The sequence below is a fragment of the Pundamilia nyererei genome, unplaced genomic scaffold (genome assembly GCF_000239375.1).
Source record: "Pundamilia nyererei isolate P.nyererei 1_Seehausen unplaced genomic scaffold, PunNye1.0 scaffold00085, whole genome shotgun sequence".
NCBI lineage: Eukaryota > Metazoa > Chordata > Actinopteri > Cichliformes > Cichlidae > Pundamilia > Pundamilia nyererei.
The window spans coordinates 853,849-865,328 of NW_005187486.1; the positions used below are offsets into that span (position 1 = coordinate 853,849).

At 37.8% G+C, this 11,480-nt stretch overlaps 1 protein-coding gene across 1 annotated transcript in view; it reads left to right on the top strand.

The window, feature by feature from the left end:
- LOC102197306 (SH3 domain-binding protein 4-A-like) overlaps nt 1-6,858 on the top strand; it is a 45,406-nt gene extending 38,548 nt beyond the window's left edge. Inside the window, exons 5-6 of the mRNA XM_005738656.1 lie at nt 2,891-3,079; nt 3,957-6,858. Coding sequence (XP_005738713.1) covers nt 2,891-3,079; nt 3,957-4,181 — 414 coding nt within the window. The 3' untranslated portion in view covers nt 4,182-6,858. The remainder of the gene's footprint in view (nt 1-2,890; nt 3,080-3,956) is intronic.
- The last annotated feature ends 4,622 nt before the right edge of the window (nt 6,859-11,480 follow it).

Consider the following 11,480-nt stretch of genomic DNA (forward strand, 5'->3'; position numbering starts at 1 on the left):
TACCCCCAAGAATTTAAAACTGCTCACCCTCTCCACTTTCTCTGTAATAAACTCTCTTTTCCACAGATTAGTGATTTCTCCATCAGATACATTTCTTTTTTAAATTATTTGATTGTTTCAGCAACATTTAATTTAAAAACTGTACTTTTGAGTTAAAAGAAATATTTGTAATTTTAATAACTTAAAAAAGGCTTGAACATTTTTTTGTATCGAAAAATATCAAACCGTGACACCAAAGTATCGAAACGAACTGAACCGTGAATTTTGTGTATCGTTGCACCACCTGGCACTATGTCATCATTAGTAATAATGTTGTCCTAAATGATATTGTTACATTCTTAAAAATATTTTGAAATTTTAATAATCTTTAATGATTTTCTTTCCCTTGTTGTTGAAAATAATTTTGAGTATTTTCTGCACTGAGTTTGAAATTCTAGTATTGTGACAACCCCCCGGTGGTGCTTCCATTTAAATAATAACTGCACGTTCCCATGAATGCTTGTATGGCAGCTTTCAAGGAGTAGTTCACATTAAATTCTTTTTGAACTAAAATGTATCTTTATGCACGGAAATATCTTCATGTGAAAATCCTAAAGATGTGTGCATTACATTCCTGCTGTTACTCATTAAAGTCATAGCGGAAAACACAAAACTGTAAATACCTCCACACATTTCCACTAGGTTGTTCTTTTTCTGGGGCTCCCAGCAAAGGAGAAAAAATAAAACTTCCTACAAAGAACCTGAAAGGTATCACCACGGGACAGTGCCTCACTTTGATGCCCGGAGCTTTGTCTTGAAATAAACACACATGCACACACTGCTGGGGTTTTTTGGGTGTGTGTCATTAAAACAGAAATAGTCTTTTTGGCTATTGTGCCTCTTTTCAGGAAACAAAAAGAAAATCTCCCCTGGAGCAAATTTTCCAGTCAGCTGCGTTCATTAAAACTCAATACATTTTAACCCTCATTTAACTGGGTTAGCTGAGTTAGAATGTATTTACAGCAGCAGGAGCCCTCAGGGACAGGATTACTAAGAGGATGGTAACGGATTATATTTATACAGAAAGCCCTGTAACTATTTTCAGCTTTTGTTTTTACTCTTCAGCTCACAAATCTTAAAAAAACGACAAAAAAAAAACAAAAACTATTTGTTCTACATATTCCTGACTTCTGTTATCTTTCCCTCTTTTCCCATGACACAATGGATTCACCGCTTTAGTCCTCTACAATCTAATTTGTTTGAGGTCTTGAAGACTGAAAAATATTTTTAAATGGAGAACAAAGAATGCAATCTAACGCAACAGCCCTGCAATAAATCACACCTCCTGAAGGTTAAATCTTAGTTAGTATTACAGAAACACCTCTCTATAAATTGCATTACCTTTCAGCAGCCTCCAAAAGGATCAGAGTTACATCAATACCTCTCTAAAACATTGTGGAAAACAAGTCTGAGTGTAGATATGTATTGTTCCAAAGGGAAAAAAAGGAGATTCTGTGTTGGAAAGGGAAAAGGAAATGGATAGGATGTCTGCAAAACTATGACGATAATAAAGATCATTATAGACCTTGACAGTTTCTAAAACAAGTCAACTGAAGACACATTGGCTTTGGGTAGGTTTTCCACATAGATTGTGTAAAAAAGATGGATCTGAAGCCAATGTGGAAGTGCCTTGAACCTCAAAGTTTGATGTCCACTGCAGAAAAACACTGTCCTGATGATCTGATTATGGTCTTAATTGCTTGTTTCAAGTCTTATTTAATACAGTGTTTTAATACTCGTTTTGGAAAGTCATTTTCCAGAGGGACGTGCAGCTTACAAGCCGTAAGCATACATGCATATCTCCCTCTCCTCGCCCCCAACCGGTCACACTAGATGGCTGCCCCTTCCCAAGACTGGGTCTGCCGGAGGTTTCTTCCTCTTAAAAGAGTTTTTCCTTCCCAATGTCGCCAAAGTGCTTGCTCATAGGGGGTCGTCTGATTGTTGGGGTTTTATTGTAGGGTGTTTACCTTACAATATTAATCTCCTTGAGGTAACTGTTGCTGTGATTTGGCACTATATAAATAAAAGTGAATTCAGTTGAATTTCTGTCAGTTTTTCAGCCATAACTTGTGACATTCTGGTTTCAGAAATGGTGCCACTGAAAACTTTCCTAATCAGTGGGCCACGACATGGTACTTATGGCTTGCTTTTATGCATGATCTATGGCTTTTCACAGGTTTTTTAAAGATCTTATCCAAATTTTTAGACCTATTCTATCACTTATCTAGAGTTGGGTCTTCATAGTAGCACACTACACAAATAGTCCAGATGTCCTTTTACCGGTTTGTTCTCCATCTGCTCCTCGAGATTATCTCAGGATAGATTAGATAATCTCTACAGAATATCTCTTGCCGATTGGATGTGTCCAGAACACCTCCAGTGGAATAAACCCGACATGTGTCCTCTAACCTTGAAATTTTAAACCATGTTTATGCTCGAACTACAAGTGGAACTATGTAGTGTGGTTGTGTTTATCCAGTAATGACTGATCTTGAAAATGGTTACCCTGCCAACAGGGTCCTTGAATATGGAAAACACTATGAAATGTCGCTTGATTTGACAGATGTTGCTGTTTCACAGGACAGAGCCAAGTCTCAAATTTCTTTCAATCGGTGAAACAATACTGAAGTGGTTAAGTGATTTGTGCTGTGAATGTATTATTACCAGAACACTTTCACGATTTACATAAATATGGATATAAATTCTCATTCCTATTCTTTCTCCATATAAATTTTGCATACATAGTGATTTTAAATTGATGCATTCCTTCCAATCTCATCCAAGTCAACATGCAGATATTTCTTTCTTTGCTCCTTGCTCATGCTGACTGACCATTTCTTTAACCCATCAGGCATTGCTGAAGATGGACTGCCAGGGTCTGGTTGCCAGGTTGGTCCTGGATTTTGTCTTGTTGACTACAGCAGTAGAGGTGGCATCCCGGTGGAGGGAGCTTGCTGAGAAGCTGGCCCGAGTCTCCAAACAGCAAATGGAGGCTTATGAGGCTCCACATCGAGACAAGAATGGTCTATTGGATAACGAGGTGAGAGGCCTTTAGTCAGTGTTACTATTTACTGGACAACTGGACACTGTCAATGCTGTGGATCACGTCATGAAGTCAATAAGTTAACACATGTACTACAACCAGTTTTTTTGTGTTTTGGGCAAAGCATTAAAAGCTTGCTGAATTAGAATTTAGGAGTTTTGGCTTGACGTATACCTGGATGTACCAACAACAATACATGAATTACTTTAACACCAAAGATAACTTTTAAGTTTGTTTCTTATTTCTTTGATTTATCAAATGTATTATTAGCTTTTATTCACAATTTACATGCTGTATGAGTTAAACTGTGTCTAAAAATTTGCATGTCATGTTTGTACACTTGAATTTTAAGTTATATGACTTATATACAAGATGTTTTAAGGTTTATGGTACGGTAATTATCACTATGCATCTCATGGCCTCTAGCTCCTGACCATATTTATTCTACACTCACATCACTTAAATATATATATAAACTATTTTATATTAAATGTCTTCATATCAAACTGCCCTGTGATCCACAAACAGTATATTTGTCCGAGTTACTGTGCTTGGGTAGAAACTCTTCAAGAAAACACAATACTACTCAAAACATTTCAGAATTTCAGGAGAATTAGGTCAAAATGCTAACAAGTAGCTCACGGCAGCCTTCGAAATACTATACTAGGTGTGGTTTATGGAAAGGAGTAACATAGATCATCTTTAACCTGTCAGCTCTTTAGTACAAAGACCTGCTAAAGTTCAGTCTAAATGGGTTTGAGATTTCCGTCCCTACATGAACCTCTTTTGTGTAAGTCTTTGGCAAACTCTTGCCTTTTGTTCTTAAAAAGACATTTTCTTTCACTTCCCATGATCCCCACCCTGAACCCTTTAGTCTATGTGGAAACCAGCCTATGACTTCCTGCTGACGTGGGCTGCCCATGTTGGGGATAGCTACCGAGATGTGATCCAGGAGCTCCACCTTGGCCTGGACAAGATGAGGAACCCCATCACCAAGAGGTGGAAGCACCTAACGGGCACACTTATACTTGTCAACTGCCTCGATACCCTTCGCAGTGCGGCCTTCTGTCCTACAGGATATGGAGATTTTGCTGTGTGAAATGTGTGACAGAAGATTTGATGGCTGGTATAGTAACTAAAGCTCAATTCTGGGATTTGTGTCCAGAGTTTTGTTGACTCGTGAACGGAAGTTGTCGAAAGAATGGTACTCACAACATGTCTGGAGTGGATATTTTCTTTGAAAGAAAAAAAAAAAGGTGTAGTTTTAGGGCAGTGTGAAGAATCTAGACCATCAGGTCTACTGTGTACATCCTGCTCTCTTGTCTGGACTCTCGCATCCACATCATAGCAGCACTGATTGGTTTTTGATTAGTTACACACCAGAAGTAGCAACGCCACTTTCTGGCTCAAAATATATTGTGAAAATAGATAATCTGGCTCTTTGTGTTTTTTAAGCATCATGTTGTCCCTTTCTATCCCTTTCTTGTGGTCTCTACCTCTTATGTTGTTTCCACTTTTCTTTCCTATATTCTTCTTAATCTCTTTTCTACCTCACACTTTGTCCTTTCAACTACGTTTTGATGGCTTTCAGAATTACATGCTGCTTTTTTCTGTGTTCCTCTCAGCTTCCCCTTATGCTTCAGTAAATGGCATTTTCAGGCTTCTGTCCTAATGTTTTTCTGTCACTGTGTATTTCCTTGCTTCACCCTCAGGACAGCATCACTCCTCATCGCTGCAGTACAGTGACATTTCCACCTTCTTATATGTTGTTATTTTGTTCATTTGACTGTATCTCACAAGCACTTTTAATTATAAAAAAAGTTCTTTAATCAAAATAAATGAGAAAAACTTTCATATATTAAAACAGTACAAGAATTGCCAGTGATTAGCTTGCCAAAAACTATTAGCTTGCTGACAGGGACTGTCTATGTAGTAAAGCTGCAGTACATCTGTTAATGCAAGTAATTTTTATACTTACATAAACATTTGTTTTTCTTAGTTTGGATTTATTCTTGGTGGACTCCACTTACATAATAAACTAAAGATTTAGTTGCTCAATATCCCTAGATGAAATTGATCCCAAAGAGCATACTGTACAAAAAACTCCTTGAAATTGCTTTGGTCACTACAGCAGTCACCTGTAGTTTGCATGGAAGACATCTACCTGTCTGCAAACACTTCCCAAAGTAAAAGATTCACTGAGCAAGCCAACATATTACAAAGGTCTCTATTTCTAGTTTGTATGATACTTTTCACAGTTTTGCTGGCACTTGTCGAGTAAAGACAATCCAATATCTTCCATCCAAACTAGACAAAGACACAACAGTAGTTGTGTACAACAGCTAGTAACCAAAGCAATGACAAGGAGATTTTTTGGTGAAGCACTGTTTACATCTTTGTAGCTAATTTCACCTAATGATTGCTGGCAACCTCCAGCAATCATTCGCCAATACAGTTAGCTAACAATGTTAGCATGCTGCATGTTGACAAAGGGATGCATTATTAATTTTGAATTCAAAAACCAAATTGCAATGTTTCAGTGTTAAAATCCAGTCAATTGGGAAACAGTATCTGTTTGTTTACTCTCACATCACCAGCTATTTTTGGTCAGCTATTTTTTGGTCCAAATGCTTAAGCAGCATTGAGAGTTAAAGACATCCAATTACTTTCAGCTCCAGTACTCAGTGGGACTGTTTTCCCATGTGTGGTAGTTAGGTTTTCATTACTAGGCATCCATGAAGAAGATGCAAAGTTTACTGGAACTGGAAGATATAAGAGAAAGTTAGCTAGCTGGCTAGTTGCTATCTGGAGACGTTATATCATGTTCTGACTGAAGTATTTCTTTTAAAAAACTGAACTGCTATGGCTATTGACCTTAACAATAAAAGAAAACTAAATACCAGAAATGTTTGGAGGGTTAGTAAAGTTTGGCTAGTTGACAGAATTATATGTTACTTACAGAGCCAACGTTAAGCTAATTTACCACAGGGACGATGCAAGATGAAACTTACACTGTTCTCTAACTTAAACACTACTAACACTACTACGAGTACACTAATTGAAAAAGAAAAAGGCTTAGGGGCCAAGAATGACAGCTGAATTTTGTTTTGGAGCTCTAGTCATTTCAGCAGATAGCATTAGTTTGCTTGCTAGCTAGCATAGATTAGCAAATTCAGTTTTCAACATGTAACATGGCTGCAAATACAAATAGTTTCATTAATTGAGACTTGAAAATAAAGTGAAATGCATTTTCCTTTATTTGTTAACCTTACTGAAATCCAGAATACTTATATGTATTTTCAAAATGTATGCTTTTTTTTCAGATGGCTGAAAATGTTTCAGTGCATTCTCACGTCCTAACCCCATACTCTTTATTAGTTACACAAAAATGTCAAATGTGTTTGTTTTCATTAAAAGAGCTAGACAAACTAAACCATCAGAAATATCTTTTTAAAGCTTTTATTTAGTTTTTGTTAGTTTTTTTTTGTCTTTTCAGATGTTCTTGATTCTGTGACTTTCAGCACGAATAATCAATCCACTTTGATGCTTTTTGGCGGGGTTTTGTGCTTTTGTTGTTTATCTCCATTATGTTTTTGTGACCGCTGCAATGTTTAGAATATGAACGTTTTCCGAGCAGAAAATTTGCAAGTTTATATATTTGTACCAAACACCGACTGAGTATTGACACATTTGTAAGTGATGCTTTATCACATGTGAGAATTTGCAGATCTGTTCAGTGTTTCTGTTCAGTATCAATAAAACCAAAAAACATATGAAAGTCTTATACGCTTACAGTTATTCTACTTACACTTATATTCATGTGTGCACAAATGATTTCTGCAAGACTGAAAACAGCATTTAGACATAACTAAAGTTCGCTCTTTAGGCTTGAGGTTTGGACTTTTACTGGGCTATTGCAGCACCTTGATTGTTTATCATTCATTTTGTTGCAGATTTGCTGCTGTGCTTGGGATTGCATGACCCAGTTTGGGCCAAGCTTTAGCTGTCAGACAGATTACCTCAGACTTAGACTCTAGAATTCTTTGGTTTACAAAGGAGTTCCTGGTGGACTCAATGACTGCAAAACCAGGAACTCCTCTGTAACTGCAAACTCATCACCCCTCCACCACTGTCCTGACAGTTGGTATGAATATGTTTATGCTGATATCCTGTGGTCCTTTGGATTATGGACAAACATTTCCACTTTGGTTTTTTATATTTCCAAAGGACATTGTTTCAGAAGTCAAAACAAGTTCAAAAGAAGCCACATGTGAACAGTCTTTTTCTAATTGTACTGTCAACTTTTTTTTGCTAATTGAGTGTATGCAGTGTTCAGTAGATACTTCTCAATCACGAAGATTGTGGCTTTGTGTTAACACACCTGAAACTTCCAAAATATCTGCTTTTATAGATGTGGCCACTGTTATGGATCTCAATCACATCAACAAGCTCTATAAACTGCACGTCAAGTGCATTTTTTCTTATTCCAGAGTTAAGATAATTTGTTTGTCGCATAACTAGAAGATTTTGAATGTTATGGCAGCAAAGAGATGTGTAGCAACCTAGCAATATAAAAAAGACATACCTAAATAGAAAAAGATCATAATAACCAGTAAAAAAATATTTAAAACAAGGAAAAACCTAAAAAACATTAAAGATAGACAGAAAGACTGTTTAATAATGGCTAACACTGCTTACAAGGGCGACCGTGGCTCAGGGGGTTGGGAATCACATCTGTAACCGGAAGGTCGCCGGTTCGATCCCTGGGCTCTCTGTCCTGGTCGTTGTGTCCTTGGGCAAGACACTTTACCCTACTTGCCTACTGGTGTTGCCCAGAGGGGCCGATGGCGCGATATGGCAGCCTCCCTTCTGTCAGTCTGCCCCAGGGCAGCTGTGGCTACAACTGTAGCTGCCTCCACCAGTGTATGAATGTGAGAGTGAATGAATAGTGGCATTGTAAAGCGCTTTGGGTGCCTTGAAAAGCGCTATATAAATCCAATCTATTATTACATGAGGTGGTAGTTATTTCACAGTATAAGACATATTATTTCACAAGTGCAGTTATGTCAGTGTTTTATTGTTTGATTTACTGAGAGCAGTTTTGACCAGAACAAGAATGAAGGACCTAGATCTCTACTTCAGACACAGCAGTGAAGGATCTGCCCAGTGATATCACTGTGCCGTCAATAGGGTAGGAAGTGGTGTCGATCAGAGTTGATTGCCTTTATTTGTTATTTTGTTACTTTATGAGTGTTGAGTGTTATTCTGTGCTGTACCTTTCAGTAGGCGTGTAGTCCTCTAACTTCTCTAGTTCTTTTAGCTCCTGTCTCTGTAAGGCTTCGCTACCTAACAGCCCACTTTCCTCTGATTCATCACTTTCTGGAAGCCAGCTGAGGGGCAGCACCTAGTGCTTGTGAGTTGTCTCGACATTGTGGGATTTCTGTGGCTGTAGCAGGTGACGGTGAGAAGAAGAATCTTTGGAAACTGAATATTCACGGCAGTCTGAAGCCTGAGCTTATGGCTCACGCTGATTGACACATAAGGCTGAAAAATAGAAAAAGACAGTATAATACTCTATTTTTATCTCTTAAATACACATACATACATACACATACAGAGAAGACATGATTTCAAAACATGGGCAGATTTAGGGCTGTCAGACCTCGTGCTTTTCTCTCTTTCCATGACATTAAACACACGCAAGACCCAACATTTATTTTCTTTTCCAACTTTTTTCCCAAAATACTTCAATATACCTTTAATGTGAGATTCTGTAGCGATGCACCAAAGAATTCATGAATTTCTGCACCCAGCCCCAATTGGGATTCTCTCTGCGCATGAGCTCTCATTGCAATGCAAAGTTTATTGTGTTGAGTGTTGCGTGACGCTGTCATCATGAAGCCCACAAAGACAATGCAGCAGATTACAACGTGTAAACACACACAGAAAAACACATTCAGATATCACACATGGATGCACACGCTGGATGCATGCATGCTCAAGCACTGCACGTGAATGCATACGTCTTTCTGAGCACGCTCTTTTAACCCACCCAAGCATAATCCGCCTTAGACACACACACAGACACACACAGTTTAATGTACTTAATTAAAGCAGATAATTATTCTCCCTCAGAGGACCGGCCACCTTGACAGTCTCGTCCTTTGCCTCTCACTGACTCACCCTTCACATTCCTACCCGTCTCCTGGATACAAGTCGAAACTCACAACAAGGCCATGAATATGTGTGTGTACATGTGTGCGCTTTTTGTCCTGTTTTATCTAAGAATAAAAAATAAAAAGTTTAATTAGTTTTTCATGGTGGATCAAAATCTGAAAGTACCACAGGAGAGAAGAATAGACTGTAAAATGCTCTTGCTGTGTGTTTTAGGGAAAACACACAGCAATGCATTTTTGCCTGCAAAGAACTCCGCTTTTATTGCAATGCTGCTGCCATCTGATTGGCTCACAGGTTGTCTGCTAGTTGTTACAACATCTGGCTCTTATGTGCTGGAGTAGTAGAAAGTAACCTAGGATTCATTTGGCATTATAGGGACTATTTTGTGTTATTTGTTTTATTTGAAACCAACCAAATCTTTTTAATTAAAATTTGAGCTTTTTACTCACTCAGCAGTTTTCCTTAATCTGCATTGGTTTAATTAACCACGCAATGAGCCTAAATCTTGATGTTTACTTTTTTCTGAAGATAGATGGTGTTAAAAACACTATATAAGCAACCCTCTTGGGCCTGATGTTATGCCAGAGGAGTTTTGAAGCTGTGCAGTTACTGAGTCAGCAGAGCATTGGTGACTTTAATACACCTCAGCTCTCAGCAGTCTGTAACTTTATGTGACTGAGTTGCTGTGGTTTCATAAAGACTTCCACTTTGCAGTAAAACCACTCTGATGGTACTTTTCTAGCAGGCAAAAAATTTAACAAACTGACTTGCTGTAATAGTGTCGTCCCATTATAGTACAACCATTGAACTTCAGTGAGGTTTTTAAAGCGACCCATCCTTTTACAAGTGTTTGTGAAGGCCGACTGCATGGGTAGCGGCTTGATTTTATACACCTGTAGCCATGAGACTAAAGACGCCTGAATTCAATGATTAAGAGGTGTGGGCCAGTACCTTTGTCCATTTGTGCATTGTATCTCAATCTGATATGGAAATCATCATACAATAATGTGTATAAGGCTTCTTGAAGGACATTCAAAGCTCGTCTTTGGATGTTTCTGCCTTCTGTTCTCTGTCAGCATGATCCCACACTGCTTCAATAATGTTGATGCCCTGTTGAGGATTGGGGAGGCCAATCCATGACTGATACTGCTCCACTGTGTGTTTTTCTATACAGGTATGATTTTTGCTGCATTGGCAGTATGTTTGGGATCATTGTTGATGAAAGATGAAGTTATTGCCAACCAGACGCTTTCCAGATATTTCATGGTGGATCAAAATCTGATAGTACTTTTCTGTGTTGAACAATGTCCGGTCCAATACCACTGGCTGAAATGCAGCACCAAACCATTGCAGAGGTCCAGATGGATCTCTTAGGTCCTGTGTCAGGTCTTTGCGGGATTTGTTCCTGTTTCTTTAGGTCATAACTTTTAGATAATGCCCTGCACTTGTCCAGTTTCCTTAGTTTTTTTTTAAGGACAAACTACACACCATGCTGAGATATGGTGAGTTTTTAGCTAATATCTCTTTGGGAATCCCCTTATTAGTGTAAATATATTATTTTATGTCTGTCAAACTGTGCTATATTTGGTATTTTTCACAGATTCAACTAAAGAAATTGGAGCAAATTATTTATTTTTGCAACAGGCTGCTAATACCAAAGTGGCTAAAGACACAATTTAAAAACTGTTCTTTGCTAAGTTGTCTGTTGCTACCTTGAAAAAGAAGCTTAACCTGTGTAAGTTAGCTTTTAGTTAGCTTTAAACTTCATTTAAACTGTTTTAATTGTTGTCTTTTTGCCCTTTAATTTATTTTATATTTACATATATTTTGTGACTTTTGTACTGGAAAATTACTTTGTAAATACACTTTCCTTACTTTTTCCTGTGTTTTTGGTTTCCACTAAACTTCTAAAGGAAATATCAACTTCTTTAGGTTTCCTATACTTACTAGCTAGTCCCTCACAATATCAATTTGCTACTGAGCAAATGTATGTGGTGGCATTTTGCAAGTTTTTGTCTCTCAGTTGCAGGCAGCTGTGGACAAAAATGACATAAAGCAGTACAACTGTTGCTGGGCAACCAAAGAAATGTATTGAAATGATATATAAATGTCTGTAAGGATCAGAGATGCTGCAGATGTAGCTAATAATTCTATTTAGAGTACATGAATAATTGATACAGTGGTATTAGAAAAGTTAAGACTCTTATCCTGTTGTGTGTGT